Source organism: Pelophylax lessonae (assembly GCF_965119305.1).
Source record: "Pelophylax lessonae genome assembly, chromosome: 5".
Taxonomy (NCBI): domain Eukaryota; kingdom Metazoa; phylum Chordata; class Amphibia; order Anura; family Ranidae; genus Pelophylax; species Pelophylax lessonae.
The window spans coordinates 138,944,505-138,967,298 of NC_138772.1; the positions used below are offsets into that span (position 1 = coordinate 138,944,505).

Below are 22,794 nucleotides of genomic sequence, written 5' to 3' on the forward strand. Positions count from 1 at the left end.
CTGGAAATTTGTTGCCTAAAAATTGCCCAAAATGTTTTACAAGCTGGCATGTGGATGAAGCCTGCTTTTTTAGTTACACGAATTACAGGTTTTCATTGTGCACCATTACAGCCTTCTAGCTGCCAGCATCCTAATGACCAATGGCATCATCAGTTGTGCATTGCATCATTGTTTGGCCCTCCCCTGCTCCTCTTCATCAGCATTGGGGTTCCATTCGCTGAATGATGGAGGAAAACTGAGGGGGAAGAGAAACATTGGAATACTAGTCAGTACCAGTTTGTAAAAGTGTATTTGCTTTGGAAGAAGAAATTACCTCTAATGTTGGGTGTCCTACTTGGACTTGAGGATGTTGCTGCATTACGTAAAACTATTAGAATAGCTTTTATATTTTAGAATGGGGTGCCTCGAGACTGTCCATAATTTTTAAAAGGTGCCTTAATTATATGTAATTGCCTTCCCAGCCAACCATGTTTTAGGTTATCAATGAACTATGTTAGGACAATTTGCAGTCTTTCATTTGCTAGAGAACTAGAAATTGTAGCATTTTTATATTTTGTATATCTAGCAATGCATACTGAAAGCATTCACTTTGCCTAAAGTTGACTGAAGTAACAAATCTGCTAAATGCTGAAAAGGGAAATAAAACAAAAAAAAAGGTGTTGCCCAATGCAACCAGATACACCAACATTCTCCTAATGCAGGGAAAAAAAAGGAAAGCTAAATGCTGACAGTTTGCTGTGGATAACAGTCCTTTTCTCAATTCATTCAATTTTTATCAATACTAAATTAACACAATAGATTATTGAATTGCATGGTCTCTGGAAATTATGGTTAATTATTATCAATTTTCTTTTCAGATATATGAAGAATAAGAGATGAATTTGGAGCAGGACCGGTCATATGTATGCAATGCTCCTGGCTGCTCACAGGTACGTTTCCCTGATAAATATTCACATTAGCTTTCTTTCATGTCATAGTGTCACCCAGGCTCGTAGTGCATTGACAGGCTACATTTTTACAACAGCAAAGGTAGCAAAGGTTACATCCTGTAATTTAAAAAAAAGATGTTTCGGTGAACAGTTGTAACTCGTTGTTTATACTAGATTCATAACTCCCAACATAGCAAAACATCAAATTGGGTTTCTCTGCTCAAACCCCAAAGCCTGATGATGCCATGTGTGGAATATCTTCACAAAGTACATTTACAAACATCAGGTTTGTTCAGATTAACAGAAGTAATTGAAATTGAAATTCAATGTGGAAATACATATAATATTTTACATTTTGACCACAGATAAACTTTAATAAATCATGAAATTTTAAATGATGGTAGTGTAGGTACATAAATTATATTTGGTATAAATTGTAGAATAGAATTCAGAATGAAAAAGGAAGGTTCAGCATTAGGAGTCAAGAAGGTATCCTAAATGCACATGTGCTGATAAGGAACATGGCTGACAGAAAGAGAGAGCAGAGCGATAACTACTGCTTCTTCGCTGTTCATTTACTGGGGGCAGCAAGGGGGCTAAATGTATTGCTTAACTTTAACCATGATAACAAAACAATGTGGTTTTTCTGTTTGACAGATGTTTGGGAAGGAAAACAGCTTCCAAACCCAAAGATTGGCTAGATTACTGAAATCTCCATGAGAGATAAATGAAACCAGTGTATAAATAACTCTGCCCTAACAGATTCTATCTAAAAGTGAAATATCAATTTGAGTGGACCTAATCTTTAATTGCAAAAATAAAAAATAAAGGTCCCTTTAAATGCATTTTAAATGCTTCATTGTTTGTTGCAAAGCACTGTGCTGCTCAGACAACTGAGTGACTGCTTCAGGCTATTGTACTGCAATCAGTAGTGACCTCATAGAGCTGCCAAGGGTTTACTTGGCCTCTTCTCCCTATGATTTGTTGTGGTCATCAGGAAAGGGGATTAGCATTGCATAAATAATATTTAAAACAATCATTTTAAGCAGACGTGGCAGATTGATGTTCCTAAACACATTCTAGTTGCCGATATAGTTTATTTATTACATCAGAGAGGTAGAATTGTTTGCAGAGTTTTGCCACAATTATCTAACAGTAATAATTTTAGCAGTGCTGTCATGTCGGCAGGCGCTGCAAGATCCGAGGTTGGCAGACTTCTAGCCTTTTAGTGTATCTCTATATAAATGATTTAAAGACTTAGTATATAAATTTCCACATGTTCCTCAAAATAAGAGGCTATGGGTTGTTGTGGCAAAGATGCGTTCATAAAGTAAGACTAAAGAAGTCATAAAATGCATAAAGTGTCTATATTAATAGAATTAAACAAAGCAAATATCACAAAGCAATCGCACATTATACACACAATATATAAAACTACCGTATTTTCCGGCGTATAAGACGACTGGGTGTATAAGACGACCCCCCTAATTTTCATCTACCGGTAATACTTATACTTAGGTTACCTTGGAGATATTATACTTGGCATATAAGACGACCCCCCATTTTTGGGGGATTTTTTTGAGGTTCAAAAGTAGTCTTATACGCCAGAAAATAGAGTATTTGTTTAATATAATTGTGTTACCTTTGCTAAGGTAGACCTAAACACAGTAGCAAAGTGAAAAATGAACAAAAGAAGAATAACAGGTAAATGGCCTCGAGTCCACTTGGGTGCTACATATCAAATCCATAGACCATAGACCTAATATAACTTTACACATGAAAAAGAATAACAATTAATCTATAGGGACCTTTAAAGATCTTTAAAAATCCACATTCTATAACAAAATGAATACAATTTCATAAAAAATGCAGTTAAAACCCCAAAATATTGTCTGGCTAGCCTCACCCTGTGACGGTAGTAATGATGATGTACATGTACACAAGTGAATAGTGTGATTGCTCTGTCTAATCAGATCTATATTCAACATATACCACTGACTGTCAGTTTGCACATGAATGCCAACTCTGGAACCTCAATCCTACTACACACAGACCGAATGTCGGGCTGCACTGGCCAGTTCAATAGAAACTGGCAACATTCGGCCCATGTGTACTGGAGTCGGTCCCACAGAAGCCGGCCGTTCAGCAAGCTTCTGTTGAAGAAGCATGACCAAAAAAGGTCTACCAATCCACTCCTGCTGAGAGCGCTGACCGAAGTGTTCTGGCGGTGGGGGGGATCTTTCAGAACACAATAGAACAGCAGGGAGGGTCGCTGTACTAACATCTTATAGTTAGTACAGCCGCTCCTCCTGAGCTGTCAGTTTTTTTTGTTCAGCCCTGCTGGGTTGAATGAAAAAAAAAATAGTGTGTATAGGGCTTTAGGAACCTTAAATATACAACAGGTTGTAGAGCACATTCAAAAATGCAATTATACAAAACATTCCCCTGAGTTATTAGTCAATGATTTATTCCACCTTTGTGGTAATTACTATTTTGTTGACTCTTTTCCCTCCTAATGTAAACGATATGTATAATAAATACGCTAGAGCCGCAGTATTGAATGTCCTTATGCTCGTTTTAACATTTTTATTGTAAGTACAATTTCAATGAATGTTGTTTATGACCTAACATACTTCACTATGAGCCTCCCATTTGTCTTGTGGGTATGTTCCATGTGAGTGCTACCAAGTGGTGGATAGTAACCTTCTATCCTTGATCCAATCCTTTTCGATTTCTGATCCAGTGTGGTTCATACACTGTCAGTGTCCTTCTGGTGTTGATCATTGAGAAACCCATCATATACTGCCCATCTTTTCCTACCTTCTGGTAAGGGGATATTATTATCTCCCGGCGGTGTGGTGTGCCTCTTTCTCACACTGAAGTTGGTGGAGGATTTTAATTCCTTTCATTGACATTTGGACGTTACACATCTAGCTGTAGTTCAGCGCTGCATGTGGTCTTTTTTAGTATATAAGTATTTATAGTGTGTATGTGTATATATATCACAAATTGATAGTCGCAAGTGCTTTCCATACCTGACAAACATAATAAAAAACTGTTATATAATTCAAAACTGTTGTAACATTATGTGCAAGCTTTGCTTGATTAAAACTTTATGAAGTGCTGCAGGCTATCGATTTGGGAAATATATATATATATATACAGTATATTGTGTGGCTCCAGCTGGCAGGCTTATGAACAGTGTGTATTTGTCACCTAGGTTTCTCACCTACACATGATGAAGAGGTGTGGGGTTTTTTTACAGATATGGGGAAAACAAACATTTTGTCTAGTAAGCTCTGTTCTGGATTCTTGGGAGTTTTGGATAGGAAATTTCTAGGTCCACATCTTACCTGGTAGCCAGACCTCATTATTATTCTCACCTGTGCACAGGCATTTATATATGTAAGCTTACAGATGCTCAGAGCTCTCTTTCTTTTTATATGTGAGCTGATGGATGCTCAGAGCTCTCTTTCTTTCTATACAGTATGTGAGCTGATGGATGCTCATAGCTCTCTCTCTTTCTATATGTGAGCTGATGGATGCTCATAGCTCTCTCTCTTTCTATATGTGAGCTGATGGATGCTCATAGCTCTCTCTCTTTCTATATGTGAGCTGATGGATGCTCAGAGCTCTCTCTCTTTCTATATGTGAGCTGATGGATGCTCAGAGCTTTCTCTCTTTCTTCTATATGTGAGCTGATGGATGCTCAGAGCTCTCTCTCTTTCTATATGTGAGCTGATGGTTGCTCAGAGCTCTCTTTATTTCTATATGTGAGCTGATGGTTGTTCAGAGCTTTCTCTCTTTCTATATGTGAGCTGATGGATGCTTAGAGCTCTCTCTCTTTCTATATGTGAGCTGATGGATGCTCAGAGCTCTCTTTCTTTCTATATGTGAGCTTACAGATGCTCAGAGCTCTCTCTCTTTCTATATGTGAGCTGATGGATGCTCAGAGCTCTCTTTCTTCTATATGTGAGCTGATGGATGCTCAGAGCTCTCTCTCTTTCTATATGTGAGCTGATGGATGCTCAGAGCTCTCTCTCTTTCTATATGTGAGCTGATGGATGCTCAGAGCTCTCTTTAGTTCTATATGTGAGCTGATGGATGCTCAGAGCTCTCTCTCTTTCTATATGTGAGCTGATGGATGCTCAGAGCTCTCTCTCTTTCTATATGTGAGCTGATGGATGCTCAGAGCTCTCTTTAGTTCTATATGTGAGCTGATGGATGCTCAGAGCTCTCTCTCTTTCTATATGTGAGCTGATGGATGCTCAGAGCTCTCTCTATTTCTATATGTGAGCTGATGGATGCTCAGAGCTCTCTCTCTTTCTATATGTGAGCTGATGGATGCTCAGAGCTCTCTCTCTTTCTATATGTGAGCTGATGGATGCTCAGAGCTCTCTCTCTTTCTATATGTGAGCTGATGGATGCTCAGAGCTTTCTCTCTTTCTTCTATATGTGAGCTGATGGATGCTCAGAGCTCTTTCTCTTTCTATATGTGAGCTGATGGATGCTCAGAGCTCTCTCTCTTTCAATATGTGAGCTGATGGATGCTCAGAGCTCTCTTTCTTTCTATATGTGAGCTGATGGATGCTCAGAGCTCTCTCTCTTTCTATATGTGAGCTGATGGATGCTCAGAGCTCTCTTTCTTTCTATATGTGAGCTGATGGTTGCTCAGAGCTCTCTTTATTTCTATATGTGAGCTGATGGTTGTTCAGAGCTTTCTCTCTTTCTATATGTGAGCTGATGGATGCTCAGAGCTCTCTCTCTTTCTATATGTGAGCTGATGGATGCTCAGAGCTCTCTTTCTTTCTATATGTGAGCTGATGGATGCTCAGAGCTCTCTCTCTTTCTATATGTGAGCTGATGGATGCTCAGAGCTCTCTTTCTTTCTATTTGTGAGCTTACAGATGCTCAGAGCTCTCTCTCTTCTATATGTGAGCTGATGGATGCTTAGAGCTCTCTCTCTCTTTCTATATGTGAGCTGATGGATGCTCAGAGCTCTCTCTCTTTCTATATGTGAGCTGATGGATGCTCAGAGCTCTCTCTCTTTCTATATGTGAGCTGATGGATGCTCAGAGCTCTCTTTCTTTCTATATGTGAGCTGATGGATGCTCAGAGCTCTCTCTCTTCTATATGTGAGCTGATGGATGCTTAGAGCTCTCTCTCTCTTTCTATATGTGAGCTGATGGATGCTCAGAGCTCTCTTTCTTTCTATATGTGAGCTGTTGGATGCTCAGAGCTCTCTCTCTTTCTATATGTGAGCTGATGGATGCTCAGAGCTCTCTCTCTTTCTATATGTGAGCTGATGGATGCTCATAGCTCTCTCTCTTTCTATATGTGAGCTGATGGATGCTCAGAGCTCTCTTCTCTTTGCTGTGGGAGTTTGCTGAAGGCTGAGGGCACTAAAAAAGGTACAAGAGCTGACTGTTTGCTTTGGTGAATACATTCAGGGGCACGCTGTTAGTCAGGAAATTAGTTTTGTTTATGGGTTGGACAAGCAGATGTTGTGCTTCTGTTATGCTATAGACTTGCTGCTAAAAAGTGCTCCTGCATTGAAACTGAGTTTGTCTGCTGCCTTAATGAAAAAGTGCAGGACAGGCATTCTTGTTCTGTTCCTGAGTGTGCTGGATGTCCTTGTTCCATGCATGGTTTACTCCTGCTGGCTTCTAGGACACGTGGCGTGTATCCCAGGAAGCTAAGGGCAGAGAAGAAATACATCATTCTTGCCTAGGTGAGGAATAAGGAAGTAAGAAGATGCTAAACAGGTGTTTACAAAAATATAAAACTATTTTTTTAAAACAGATAAGTGGGGTGGAATTAGTTAAAGGTCCACAATTAAGATTTCCTGGCTCTAAGGTTTTGATTCCATCACCAGTTGATAGTTCCATCATAGGAGAGTTTTACGTTCTATAGCAATATTTGCACAGCTGTTTTCACTTGCACATTCATCAATGTTCAGGTTACATTTTATGTGGTAGTGCACCAGTTCTGTACTCTGTTCTTTATAAGTGTCAAGTCACTTCCATCACCATTGACTGACTGACCATCTTTCCTCATCTGCGCCTTCCTAACTTAGCCCAAATAGATATACCATATAAGAACAGGAAAATGTAGCAAAAATGTTCCTATGATATGTTTTATCTGGTAACAGAAGTCCAATGACGATGAAATTTATGTGGAAACTCTGCAGGAAAAAATTTTTCTCTGAGTTTTATATTTACCCCGAAAAAGTGGGCTAATTTTTGAAGTTCATTAGGTGTTCACTGTGAACTGCATCATGGGAGAAAAGTCAAGGTAACACTGGTGTAGATCATTTTTAAATCCTAACTGACACCTTAAGGTGCTTGGAGACAGATGAGCTTTCCTTAGTTGGAAACGTCTGCCATATTGGATTTGTTTAGCCAGTCTTCGCCTTTGTATATAAATATAGCATCAGGAAATCTAGCTGGGTGCATACAATGTATGCTCATGTGATACCAACATACAAAATCTATTTTGGGTTAGATAATACATGCACGTCCAGCAATTACCTAACTGTCTACAAAGTGTGAGTAGCTCAAGTCTTCCGGCTGGTTTTCATGTGACATGATGTGATTGTCAGCTGAAAAAAATACTTTTTCAAAGTCTAACATTCCCAAATGAATGATTTATACCATTTTGGTAAGGTAGATTTGTTTCTTCATCCTCTCACTGTATAAATGACTATGATCACCTCAGTTAACAAAGACTAGATTGTTTCAAGTGTTTCCTCCCTGTCTGTAGGCTGTCAGCTCTTCCTTCATATTGTCCATGCCTAACAAGTAGGTAATTGATTTAGAATTCTTTCTGTAAGTTAACACCCACTGTAAGTAATTTCTGGTTACTTATTTATGTCTTAGAAGGCATCAAGTGATTGTGTTACCTGCACAGCTCAAAGTGGCAAGGATTTATTACATGCTCTACATATATGTATGTATATGTTTTATCTTACAGCGCTTCCCCACCGAGGATCACCTGATGATTCACAGGCATAAGCACGAAATGACCTTGAAGTTCCCTTCAATAAAGAATGATAACATACTCTCAGGTAACATATAGCACCACCTAATATTTATTAGGAAAAGTATGTTTTGAATAAATGTAACCATTTGTGTTTCTAATAAAAATTTAAAATTTATAGTAGAAGCATGTAAACCACCATTTGAGATTATATGGACTCCTTAAAGTGGAACTTTAGTTGGAAAATTGTCCTGCTAGATCACTTTAGGCTGGCCCCTTTTGCAGGTATAGCTATGTAAAACATAAAAATAAGTATCTATACTGTTTAAAATCCAGTAATACACTCTTACCCTGCTCTGCACATGCTCAATTGCTCTCCATTTTTGGGCATTTTTAGGTACTGCTGTTTGTAGAGGCCGATCTGCTGACAGCTTTAAAGTGATTGTAAAGTCTTGTTTTATTTTTAGTTAAAAATAACAAACATGTTATAATTACCCGCTCTGTGAAGTGTTTTAGCACAGAGCAGCCTGGATCCTCCTCTTCCCAGGCTCCTCTTCGGTGCTCTTGGCCCCTCCATCTTGCTATGGGGGCACCCAAGACTAGTCACAGCTCTGTGTGTCCATTCAGACACGGAGCTGTGGCCTTCCCACATCCCCTTTTTCTTCTCATTGGCTGACCGACTTTCGCTGGATCGCTGGATCTAGATGGAGCTCTGGTAAGCATTACAGGGGGCTCGGGGGGGGGGGGGGGCTGCTGCACACAGAAGGTTTTTTTTATCTTAATGCAAAGAATGTATTAGGATAAAAATTCTTGTCCCTTTACAACTACTTTAAACCATAATTAAACCCTCTTATCCTTTAAAGTCAAGTAAGCTGCTTCTGTTTAATCTGCAGCTGCCATGGTGCTGCAAGTGATCAGCTATGACACCAGCCATTTGATGGTTTGACAGTTTGGTTGAGGACACAGGCAAATGTGACAATTTGCAATCCTGACCTTTCAGGAATGTAACTGTTTTCTGAAACCATAAAATTGATGGGTTTAGTTCCACTTTATGATTTACTGCTGTTCAGGAGCTTTGGGCTTCAGCAAAATGGCAGCCTCCAGCGAGAAGAAACAGGAGGAATGCTGAAGGCAATTTACAGCACACACTAATTTTGGTAGCATAATTATTAATGTGCAATGTATGTTCCTTGGTAAAGAACATTCTTTTTTTATCAAGTTTTTATGGATAAAGTTCAACTTTAAAGCAATATTAAACCCTCCCAAAAAATGTCCTTAGATGTGGTAGCTGCATTAGTTTTCTTTTTTTTCTTTTTTTGTTCCTTGGTGATCCTGCCAGTTACCCACTCCTTGTCTCGGTTCACACTATAACTTGCATGTGAATCACACAGGAACTGCACCACATTCTTGTGCAATTCACATACGATTTAGTGCGGTGCAATTTGAGCCCAATCATTCCTAAAATTCAAAGAACTCAGAATATAGCTAGACCATTATTTCTAATCTTTGTGGACAGCATACTGACAGGAATAGTACCAGCTGATATCTGGATATAGTACTAGCTGAATAGTATCAGCTGTATCTGGATTTTGCAAAAGCATTCGATACAGTTCCCCATAAACGCTTAATCTACAAACCGAGGTCTGTAGGCATGGACCATAGGGTTTGTTCTTGGATAGAAAACTGGTTACAGGGGTGTGTCTTAAGGGTGGTAATTAAAAACGTGTACTCAGACTGGTCTGGAGTGGTAAGTGGGGTACCCCATGGCTCTGTCTTGGGACCAATTATGTTTAATTTATTCATAAATGATATAGAGAATGGGATAAATAGCGCAATCTCAGTTTTTGCGGACGACGCAAAAATAAGCAAAGCAATAACTTCACATCAGGATATAGAAATGTTACAGAAAGACCTGACTAAAAAAATAGAGTAGGCAACTACATGGCAAATGAGATTTCATGTGGAGAAATGTAAAATAATTCCCTTGGGGTCTAAAAACATAAAGGCAAACTACTCACTAGGGGGAGAACCTCTGGAGGAATCAAGGATGGAGAAAGATCTGGGGGTCCTAGTAGAAGACAGACTTAGCAAATGCATGCAATGTCAAGCTGCAGCTAGCAAAGCCGGCAGAATAATAGCTTGCATAAAAAAGGGGATATACTCCAGAGATAAAACAATAATCTGGCCACTTTAATAAAAACTCTGGTGAGACCACATCTGGAATATTCCATCCAGTTCTGGTTACCAGTGGATTTTGTTACTTTTTGTGGATATGTGCTTAAAATCATGTGAAACTAATTTGCATGTGAATGGTAAATCTTATAGAAACTAGAAAGCGATCCCTTGTTAACCACTTCAATACAGGGCACTTTCACCCCCTTCCTGCCCAGGCCAATTTTCCCCTTTTAGCGCTGTTGCATTTTGAATGACAATTGCGCGGTCATGCAACACTGTACCTACACCAAATTTATGTCATTTTCCCCCCACAAATAGAGCTTTCTTATGGTGGTATTTGATCACCTCTGGGTTTTTTCCTTTTTGCTAAACAAATAAAAAAAGACCGAAAAGTTTGAAAAAAAAAAAAAAAGTTTTTTTGTTTATGTTATACAATTTTGTAAATAAATACGTTTTTTCCCTGCACTGATGAGCACTGATGAGACTGCACTGACAGGCACTGATGAGGAGGCACTGATGGGGTGGCACTGATGGGGTGGCACTGATGGGGTGGCACTGATAGGCGGCACTAATATGTGGCACTGATAGGTAGCACAGATATGCAGCATTGGTGGGCACTGATAGGCGGCACTGCTGGGCACTGATAGGCGGCATTGATGGGCACTGATAGGTGACAATGATGGGCACTGATAGGTGGCACTGATGGGCACTAATGGGCACTGATAAGCGGCACTGGTGGGCACTGATGGGCAGTGATAGGCGGCACTGATCGGCACTGATGGGCACTAATGGGCACTGATAGGTGGCACTGGTGGGCAATAATGGGCACTGGTGGGCGACACTGAAAGATGGCAATGATGGGCAGTGGTAGGGAGGGCACTGGCGGGCAGCACTGATGGGGAGGGCAATGGGGGGCTCCCCTGATTGCCATCCCTGGTGGCCATAGTGGGCATCCCTGGGGTCATAGGTGGGCATCCCTGGGGTCATGGGTGGGCATCCCTGGTGGTTCTAGTGGCACCCCCCCGAGGGTCTGCACTGGTAATCAATGATCTGATTACCAGTGCCAACCCCCCCCCCCCTGTCAGGGGAGCCGCCGATCGTCGGCGCTCCTTTACTCGTGCCTGTCAGGCACGAACTAAGGAAAGCCGATCAACGGCTCTTCCTGTTTACTATGTGACCAGCCATGATTGGACACGGCTGGTCACATGGTAAAGAGCTACGTCAGTAAGCTCTTTACCGAGATCGGAGATGCAGGGTGTCAGGCTGACACCTCGCATCACCGATCGCCGCTCTGCGCTGTATTATCCTGCTGCTGTCATATGACGTCCGGTCAGGATAATACAACCACATTCCCGCCGTCAATCTGCTATAGGGCAGGCGGGAAGTGGTTAAAAATGATCACTCAGAACCGCTTACCATTTTGATGGTAGCACTCTAGGGCAGTGGTTCTCAACTCCGGTCCTCGGGACCCACCAACAGGCCAGGTTTGCAAGATAACTAAATTACATCACAGGTGATCTCATTTGCTGCTCAGTGATTGCAGTATTCTAGTCTGCATCCCCCAAGGTAATACTTAAAATCTGGCCTGTTAGTGGGTCCCGAGGACCGGAATTGAGAACCACTGCTCTAGGGGCAAAATGTACTGTATATCCTCTGAACCCCACTAATTTAACTCTGGGGGAATTCTGGCAAGTTTGGACGGGACGTCATGAAAAGTTACATGTAGTTACATTGTTACATTGTTAATCTGGCTGAAAAAAGACACAAGTCTATCTAGCTCACACAGAAAAAAATCACACACACACAAATAGAAAACCTCCATATACACATAGAAAACCTCCATATACACTATCCTATACCCAGAGTTGATTCAGAGGAAAGCAAAAAAAACCCAATAAAGCATGATCTTATTTGCTCCAGCGGGAGAAAAAATTCCTTCCCGATACCCCAAAAGGCACTCAGATATTCCCTGGATCAACTCCTCCTATAAAATATCCAGTTATATTATGTGCATTTAGGGAAAAATCCAAGCCTTTTTAAAGCAATCTACTACAGTGTTCTCAATCTTTTTTCAGTCAAGGTACCCTTTAAAATTCTGCACAATCTTGAAGCACCCCATTCTAATGTAACAAATGAAAATATTATTTTTATATAATGAAGCAACATCCACACACAAAGGACACCTGATGTTACAAAAGATTTATTCTTTTAAAGCAAATACACCTTTGCACACTGGTACTGCCCAGTAGTCCAATATTTCTCTTTTCCTTAAGTTTCTCTCCCTCACTCAGCCAATGTGACCCCATTGCTGATGGAGAGGGGCAGAGGATTAGCAAACAATGATGCTGTACAGGTGCCTGATGTCCTTCTTATCAACAAATGACGTCATTGGTTGTTAGGGTGGTGGCAACTAAAAGGTTGTAATCAGTGGCGGCTGGTGCTCAAAATTTTTTGGGGGGGGGGGCGCAAAAAGAAAAATGTAATAGGTATTGCTTCGCGTCAAACGCAGTAAAAAATTGCGTGACTTTGAAGTCATGGTATAGGCATGGCACAGGTGATGGTATAGGCATGGCATAGGTGATGGTACAGGCATGGCACAGGTGATGGTACAGGAGATGGTATAGGCATGGCACAGATATGGTATAGGCATGGCACAGATATGGTATAGGCATGGCACAGGTCATGGTACAGGAGATGGTATATGCCCCCTTTCAATGCAGTGACCAGCGTACCTGCCCCCTTTCAATGCAGTGACCAGCGTACATGCCCCCTTTCAATGCAGTGACCAGCGTACATGCCCCCTTTCAATGCAGTGACCAGCGTACATGCCCCCTTTCAATGCAGAGACCAGCATACATGCCCCCTTTCAATGCAGAGACCAGCGTACATGCCCCCTTTCAATGCAGAGACCAGCATACATGCCCCCTTTCAATGCAGAGACCAGCGTACATGCCCCCTTTCAATGCAGAGACCAGCGTGCGTGCTATCTTTAATGCAGAGATCAGCGTGCATGCCCCCTTCAATGCAATGAATATTGTGCTGTGCCCCCTTCAATGCAATGAACACTGTGCTATGCCCCCTTCAATGCAATAAACACTGTGCTGTGCCCCCTTCAATGCAATAAACACTGTGCTGTGCCCCCTTCAATGCAATAAACACTGTGCCACCTTCAATGCAATGAACACTGTGCTGTGCCCCCACAATGCAATGAACAATGTGCTGTGCCCCCTTAAATGCAATAAACACTGTGCTGTGACCCCTTCAATGCAATGAACACTGTGCTGTGCCCCCTTCAATGCAATAAACACTGTGCCACCTTCAATGCAATGAACACTGTGCTGTGCCCCCACAATGCAGAGTTCAGCTTGCATGCCCCCTTCAATGCAACTGTGCTGTGCCCCCTTCAATGCAATGAACAATGTGCTGTGCCCCCTTCAATGCAATAAACACTGTGCTGTGCCCCCTTCAATGCAATAAACACTGTTCTGTGCCCCCTTCAATGCAATGAACACTGTGCTGTGCCCCCACAATGCAGAGTTCAGCGTGCGTGCCCCCTTCAATGCAATGAACACTGTTCCGTGCCCCCATCAACGCAGAGTTCAGCGCGCGAGCCCCTTTCAATGCAGCACGCCACAGCATTGTCTCCATTCACTGCAGAGCACCACAGCATTGTCCCCAATCACTGCAGAGCGCCACAGCATTGTCCCCAATCACTGCAGAGTGCCCATAGCATTGTACCCCAATGATTGCAGAGTGCCACAGCATTGTACCCCAATGATTGCAGAGTGCCACAACATTGTACCCCAATGATTTCAGAGTGCCACAGCATTGTCCCCCAATGATTGCAGAGTGCCACAGCATTGTACCCCAATGATTGCAGAGTGCCACAGCATTGTACTCCAATGATTGCAGAGTGCCCACAGCATTGTACCCAATGATTGCAGAGTGCCCACAGCATTGTACCCCAATGATTTCAGAGTGCCACAGCATTGTACCCCAATGATTGCAGAGTGCCCACAGCATTGTGCCCCAATGATTGCAGAGTGCCCACAGCATTGTGCCCCAATGATTGCAGAGTGCCCACAGCATTGTGCCCCAATGATTGCAGAGTGCCCACAGCATTGTACCCCAATGATTGCAGAGTGCCCACAGCATTGTACCCCAATGATTGCAGAGTGCCCACAGCATTGTACCCCAATGATTGCAGAGTGCCAACAGCATTGTACCCCAATGATTGCAGAGTGCCACAGCATTGTACCCCAATGATTGCAGAGTGCCACAGCATTGTCCCCCAATCAATGCAGAGACCAGCGTGCGTGCTCCCTTCAACCCAATGCACTTACCTGGCGGCGGCCCGGCTATCGGCAGCTGCAGGAAGGTGAGCGGCTTCTCCCTCGTCCTCTTCTGCGGCAGGAACCGGCGGGCGGCCTCTCCTCTTCTCTGCGGCGGGAACCGGCGGGAAGGTGAGCGGCGGTGACGGTGAGTGACTGACGCACGCACCCGCACCGCCCCCATTGCGATGTCAGCGATCGGATGTCCTGGATGATGATTGGTCCAGGCTGGAGACTGGACCAATCACAGCCAGGACATCACGAAGGTGGGGGTGGCCAAGCGCTCTTTCCTGCGCCCAGGTTACGCCCCCAGAAGGCAGCCAATCGGCGCCTTTCTGGGTCGTAAACCCCACCCCCCCCCCCTTTAGCCACCACATAGGCCGGCGAACCGATTTTTTTTTTATAACTATATTGTTCTTTTTTGTCATTTTTTTCCCCTTTTTTTTAAGGGAGCGGCGCCCTGGCGCCCCCTATGCACGGGCCGCCACTGGTTGTAATGGTGCATAATGAAAACCTGTGGCTTTGTGTAACTAAAAGGCAGGCTTGATCCACCTGCTGACTTATAGACAATTTTTGGGCAATTTGTCAAGGCACCCCTGAAAGAACCTGAAGGCACCCCAGAGTGCCTGGGCACCCTGGTTGAAAAAGGCTGATCTACTGAGCTGAACAGAATCAGCTCTTGAGGGAGTCTATTTCACATTTTCACAGCTCTTACTGTGAAGAAGCCTTTCTGAATTTGGAAAAAAAAAATCTCTTTTCCTTCAAACATAAAAAGTGCCTCTGTAACCTTAAAGTGTTACAAAACCCACAACAGTAAAATCAGTCTGTATATGCAGTAAAGCATGCTTGTTATACTCACTATGGATCTTTTATTGTGTTATTATATTGTGTAAAAAGGCTGTTTGATCCTGTCTTCTCTGATCCTTTATTTTACTGTCCCCAATTCATCTCCTGATGGACAGAGCCTTGGGGGCACTCTGCGCATGCTCAGTTTGGTGGTGTGTATTGCTAGGGAGTTTTTTTTTTTTTCTTGGGAGGGTGCATGTGATCAACACAGGGCCAATCAGCACTGTCCAGACAGAGGGCCAGGAGTCCTGCAGCTTCATAGGACAGATTGAGGGGAATGAAAACTCATCCTACAAGCTTTAACCAGTGCTCGCCCGGGCACTAATAGAAGTCAAAAGACTGCTATATACTGCTGATGAGAAAAGGTATTTAGCAGTTTATATTTACTGAAACTATTGCATTTCGATGTTCTGTGTACTGTAGGAGACCAGATATAGTGGATGCAGGCTCCTGGGTTTAGTTAAACTTTTAGGTGAATAACTCTGCACCAAGTTCACTACATGGACCGCTTATGTATTTATACATGTTGATCATATTGCCACTTAACCTCCCTGGCGGTATGATTATGTCAGGAATTATGTACCAAGTGGTACAATTTTTTGCATGGAAATTTGGCGTTATGTATTATAGGCCTACAATTCTTAGTAATTACTGACTTAAACCTGACCAAAACAAGACTCTAGTAGACATCCCAGATGTGATAAATTTGAAAACACAAACGTATGAATTATAATCTAATCAATAACATAATTTTATTATATAATATATAATATAATATAATAATATATATATATATATATATATATATATATATATAAAGGAGGTGATACAATGTAATCTGAAATTATATATAATAAATATTTATTATATATATATATATATATATATATATATATATATATATATATATATATATATATATAATATATCATTTCAGATTACATTGTATCACCTTCTTTTTATGTGTGTGTGTTTTTTGTGCAATTTTTGAATTTCCCTCCCAGTTCCGCTCCCATGCACCATTGCTGCTGCAGGGAACGGAACCAGGAAGTCATCAGACCGACGGACGAGCGGCGGGGATCTCGGCGGCGATCACAGCAATGGGAGATCATCACTGGATCGCCGGGAGAAGGTAAGGAACCCCGCTGCAGGCTCTGCACATCTACCCCGAGCGTGACTCGGGGATACCGATAGTAGCATGGAAAAACCACCCCGAGTCACGCTCTGGGATACCGCTAAGGGAGTTAATCTCCTCTTCTCATTAGAGAATACATTCAGTTCAGCTAATCTTTCCTCTTAGCTGAGCTCCCCAGTGCCTTTTTGGTTGCTCTTCTCTGTACTTTCTCCAGTTCTCCAATATCCTTTTTGTGAACTGTTGCCCAAAACTGACCTGCATATTCCAAATGAGGTGTTACTAATGATTTGTACAGGGGCAAAATCATAACACTCTCTCTGGAGTCTATACCTCTTTTAATACAAGAAATGATTTTGTTTGCTTTGGAAACAACTGCTTGGCATTGCATGCTACTATTAAGCTTATTATCTGCCAGAACACCCAGATCCTTCCCCACCATTAGCCCATTTGTACCCCAGTTGTAGCCAGTATGTATATCCCATGCATATTTTTAGCCCCCAAGTGCATAACTTTAAATTTTTCAACATTAAACCTCATTTGCCAGATCGTTATAGAAACAATATAATATAGTCCAGTTATGCAATGAATAAAAATAAAATCAAATGTGTATATGATTTAAATTCATATAAGAATGTGGATCTGTCTTTATTTTAGCTTACTCTAACCCTGTACAGTAGAACCCGCACTGGGAGAGGTAAACTTTACACAGTACTGGCAGTCCAAAACTGTGGACATACCTATTTAAAAGGGGGGTAGGTACAGGAATAACTTCATCACAATATTGCTGCTCCTTCATTTCCTAATTATCAGGAATGGGGGTGAGTCCTAGACCAAGCTGCACTGCTTAACTGCAGTAGTGAGAAATGAGGCCACTGCCTGTATTTTATCTAGCGGGGTAGTCTGGGTCACAAGACTAGCTGAACAGGATTAGAAATCCATTGGAAGGTAAAACAATTTATTTGCATGAATGAATTGTGTATTTAACTCTTTAAGTGGAGCTTGGCTAGAAATACCTGCTGCTTCTATTAATATTCAATGACCCCCTATAGATCTTTGCCTCAACCACCCTGCCACAGCCTTAACGTTTCTCCCTTACGTGTAAGATAAGCTATAGGGTGATGTGCTTCTGGCTGGGTTCTGCATATTGAACAGAGAACCTGAATTTAAAACAACAAGTGGCCAAGTGAAGCCATTAGGTATGGGAGTGTAAGTGTAAGCAAGTGTGTAAGTGTGGGAGGGGGTGCTTGTAGAGAGATCTCCATGCCACTACATGACATGAGAATCGAGGGATTGACTGAACCAACCGGGGTCTATAATAAAATGAGGTATACATTTTTAGCAGATTTACACTTTACACTTAAACAGCCAATTCTCTCAATTTATCAAAGTGTCTTAAGAATAAACTGACACAGTCTGTCATACACTATAGCAACAAATCAGATGCAAATGTACATTGTCAAACTGTCACTTTCCATTCCATGCAGTGTTAATTTCGTTGACTAAAACCGACTAAAATGTTTTCGTCGACTAAATTAGCACAATTTTAGTCGACTAAAATATGACTAAAACTAAAAAAATTCAGATGACTAAAATACGACTAAAACTAAAATGGCATTTTAGTCTTAAGACTAAAATACGACTAAAACTAAAATGGCATTTTAGTCAAAAGACTATAACTAAAACTAAATCGAAATTTTCTGTCAAAATTAACACTGGTGCATGCTCAAAGCTTAATACCATAAATAATAACATATTAGACTTTTCACTCCAGGACCAGAAGTAGTATATAATGAGTTTGGAAATTGTAGAGAAATGCTTAAATAATGCATTACAAATTACAATTGAACTACACCCATTCAATTATAGATGACTAAAATTAGTTTTAGTTGACTAAAATGTAGGACGTTTTAGTCGACTAAAATGTAGGACGTTTTAGTCGACTAAAATGTAGGACGTTTTAGTCGACTAAAATGTAAGATGTTTTAGTCGACTAAAATGTACTGGAGTTTTAGTCGACTAAATACGACTAAAACTAAAACACTTGCAGAAGACTAAAATGGGACTAAAACTAAAATGCCATTTTAGTCCTAAGACTAAGACTAAAACTAAATTGAAATTTGCTGCCAAAATTAACACTGATTCCATGTTTCAATTTGATTAGCTGCAATGAAGCAACAACAGACTTGAGACAGTGTTCCCCATAGACACTTTCATAAATAAGGGCAATTTGTGCTGAACTATGTGTTTGTCCTTGCGTTTTGTTTATTATGTGTTTTATGGATGATGGATTACTTTGGGCCATTGTTTGTTTTTATCATACAGTCCTTTTAAGAACACCTTGTAAGATTGGTATGTAGGTTCATTAAAATGTATCACGTCCTATAAAATAACGTCGTTTTTCTGAGCCCTTTGTGACTGTAAACATGCTTATATAATACTCTCCTAAAAATGTTCCGGGGTTTCTATTTCCAATGAAACCAACTTTTCTGATTTGCAAGCAGTTTGCGTCTTTAAATGTACATTTTGAATTTTGAAACTGTTGCTCAGAATCACATATCCATTTTAATCCCTAGAATGTTTGCCAAGTGTCTTGGCAAAGTTACTTGTAAAGGAACAATTTGTAACATGGACCTGTGACTTACAGCAGTTGAAAAACCTATTTTGTGTGCTGTGGCCTATAAATAATGGCAGATTTACGGCAAGCATGGAAGGAAAAGCTTAACCCATTGTGTTTTTCAAGCCAAAACATTTTTTTAGTTTCTGATTGATTGGTTAAGAATCCGAACTTGGGTTATGTTTTTATTGCTGTCTATGTCCCCAGCTGGGAAATTTTCTCTTTTTTTGGGTCCTGCTGACACCAGGATAGGAAATGAGAGGACATGGAAGTCACGAGACAGGATTATACATTGGATGATTTACCAAAACTGGAGAGTGAAAAATCTGGTGCAGCTGTGCATGGTAGCAAATCAGCTTCTAAATTCAGCTTGTTCAATTAGGCTTTGACAATAAAACCTGGAAGCTGATTGATTTCTATGCAGAGCTGCACCAGATTTTGCACACTCCAGTTTCAGTAAATTAACCCCACAGAAATCAATAAAAACCTGATGGTTGTTTTAGTCCCTCCCATTCTACTAAATAAATATGTCTTTGCTGTGGACTCTGTCCCCATCAGAAAGCTATCCCATTGTTTCATGTATTTGACGCACCCTGTGAGAAGTGTAATTCCAGCCTTACTAGAGTTGCCACCTCATCCCTTTAATCCAGGATACATATTAATTACGCAGGTTCTGAGGCTAATATAATGCACTTAAGGCACTAAGTGAGTTTAATTACCACCTTAATCAGCCACAGAACCTGTGTAATTAATATGTGTCCTGGTTTAAAGGGATGAGGTGGTAACCCTAAGCCTAACTATTCTTAAAAATGTTCCCTTTTCCCTCCTCCTACCTATCTTTCCTACCCTGTGAAATAAAATGATCTGTATAATTACTTTTTTTTTAGTCTAGTCCAGTCATATGCTCCTGCAGCTTCTGTTCCCCTGTTTCATGGAGCGCTCAACTACGGCTTGGAATTCTGGGAGCTGTGACATCACCTTTAGGCTCCTATGGCCCAGCCACTGTCAGCAATTCCTTCTCTCCCCTGCAGCCGCTGCTCACTAGAGCTGCATGATCACATGACCTGAAAAAAATAAAAAAAGTTAAATTGACTAAAAGCAGATGTAAACTGCAGCAAATGAACTTCTCTTATTTGTTCCCTTTTCATTTGTTAAACATACAATTTGAAAGTTTTGTTGTATCTGTTTGATAAGTAAAATGCAAAATTTGTTGATCCTGGCAAAATTTTATTGAGCTGGTAAATTCCTTTGATCTCTGCCTTCTTTGACTACTATCTGGAAGCATTGTTCCCAGCTTTCTCTGTAGGCCACAGAACACCTGCCAATATGATATGATGAAGAGGACAGAGTTTTCTGTAGTACAGATAGAGCTGTATACAATGCTTACTGATAACAGTCAGCAAAGAGAGAAAGGAATTTACCAACTCATTCGATTTCTGGTAGGAAGTCAAATAAAAAGTGAAGAGAAAAGAAAAAGGGGAGGTGCTCTGTAGTTTATAAATACTTTCAATCCTAGTGTGACAATGCTGCTCCTTCATAGATACAAGATAATGAGTGAGCATGGTCACCCTAGGATAGGAAGAATGTTACTGGCAGGGTCATAAGGTCAAAATAAAAGAAGAAAAGCCTGAAAAATGAAGATGAATGCAGACACCACATCTAAGGAATGGTAAACTGCAATATACTGTATTACCTTTTTATTATAGGATTTTTACACTTTAAAGCCACACTCTGGGCTGCTGTTAAATGCAGTGCCCCTCCCCCTGAACACTGCATGGGTTAAATTCTTGTTTTATCTGTGATAATGTTTCCTAAATTATGGATCCTATAGATTATTTGTAGGGGGGCCCACTGCATGGACATTATTTACTCCAGTCCAAAGTTCAGCTTTAAAGTGATTGTAAATAATCACCTTGTAAAACAACCCATCCGGTTTAAAATATAAAAAAAAGGCAACACTTTTTTGTATAGATATAAAAAAACATTATAATACCATTTTTCCCTTTTTTTTTTTATAAATGATTGCATTCCCTCTGCTGCATAGGAGCTTGGGGAGGAGAAGCAACAGTACACTGAGCTTCCCAGTAAATGGCTGTGCAGGGAGGGGGGGTTTCAGGACAATCTGACCATTGGAGGAGAGCATAGCTAGAGAACTGACCATGTAGTGTTCTCCTGCTTAGTGTGGTCAGTTTTTATAAGGTAAACAGAGGGACTGGCAGGAACACCAGGGATTTCACATAAAGGAATCAATAAAAAGAGGACAGGATATTTTTTCATACAAGTACATGGCACAGCAGCCACATATCGGGAATATGAAATGTTGGGGTAACAAACGCTTTAAGTTTTAAACACTGGCAGATTCAAACCCAGCAAAGCAGGCTGTATGTGTAGAACAGGTGGCATCTAAGCTGGAGTATATTTTGTTTTCAGTAAAATATGTTACAGAATTTAATTTTACCAACAGTGATACTGAAGGAGAGAAGTGTAAAAAAAATTCATTAATGGTCTAGCGCTGGTTCACAAGTACAAAATCATCCAAGTCTGGGATTCTGGAAACAATTTGAAAAGTATCACCTTCATAGAACAGGTGTAAATTGAAATGTGGTGGTTTGTATAAATAGAACCATTTCACTTGTTTTCTTTCTCTTGCACTTTCCACCTGTAATAGTTTTGAATCAAATGTGACGAAAGCGGCTGTGTGACTGTAATATATTATTATTAATAATTGAAAATGTAATTATTTTTACATGTTGCAGCACTGGTATGGTATTTTTTGCTGAACAGCATATGCTGTATTTCATGTGCCTGACAAACGCTTGTCATTAATTATTGCTAAATTACATTTACTTGGTATTTTGGATAACCATAAAAACTAAAAGCTGGTCTATTTGAAATGTATGTGAATTATTTTATTTATTAAATGTTTAAAAGTTTAAGAAGCTTGTCAGTATTAAAGCTGGACTGCAGCCACATATGTCAGCCTGTTTTTTTAAAATAACGAAGTAATACTTTAACCCATGGTTCTAGGACAGCCCTGTACTCTAATCTTCAGTGCTGGAATGTAGGTGATAACTACCAGCAGCACCCACGTCACATCCTGAGGACATTGACCTGGTCCTGTACTGATGAAGTGGAGGTGTGATGACACCCAGGAGAAAGGGGACAACAAGAATAGTCAGCGATTGCAATGCAAAGAGGATTTAGCAGATTGATTATTACAATTGGAACTGGGAACACAAAAAATCATTTTAGTGTGTGTTAGAACCTTTTTTTAAAATAGAGATTAGAGCAGGGAAATGCAATGTTGATGTTTTTTGCTATGAGGTCTTAGTTGGGTTTTAAGATATTTAAATGAGGTCTTGTGGTAAAAAAACACAACTGCAGTCCTATTTAATAATGTCATAAAGAATATTGCCAAATGCTAATTGTAATCCCCATGTAGCCTACAATGATTAACAGCGATAAGCATTAGGAGGCAAAATGAGAAGACATTATTGGTATTTCATTTTCTATACAGTTATGAGTACTTTTGTATACATATAGGTAAACATAATGTAAGATAACTCTTGCAATTTATATTTGTGGGTGCTTATGTTTTCTGGTTCGTGTATAGTGTATAATGTGCTGCTACATAGTGAAGCATGAACCAATTTGAGTGAACCTGCATGCTTATTAGATTGCAGTATTTATCTTAATGCACAAAAAAAATGTGGCGCATGCTCATTGCTAATATCGTATTTTAGGGTTTTTCCCTGAAAAGTCTGTATATTTATGTAGCTAGAGTGG

General features: G+C 40.6%; 1 protein-coding gene across 3 annotated transcripts in view; it reads left to right on the top strand.

Annotated features, from left to right (window-relative positions):
* CREB5 (cAMP responsive element binding protein 5) overlaps positions 1-22,794 on the top strand; it is a 593,699-nt gene that overhangs the window by 125,662 nt on the left and 445,243 nt on the right. For all 3 annotated transcript variants that reach the window (XM_082257535.1, XM_082257536.1, XM_082257537.1), the window contains exons 2-3: positions 858-929; positions 7,902-7,995. In XM_082257535.1, coding sequence (XP_082113661.1) covers positions 876-929; positions 7,902-7,995 — 148 coding nt within the window. In that variant the 5' untranslated portion in view covers positions 858-875. The remainder of the gene's footprint in view (positions 1-857; positions 930-7,901; positions 7,996-22,794) is intronic.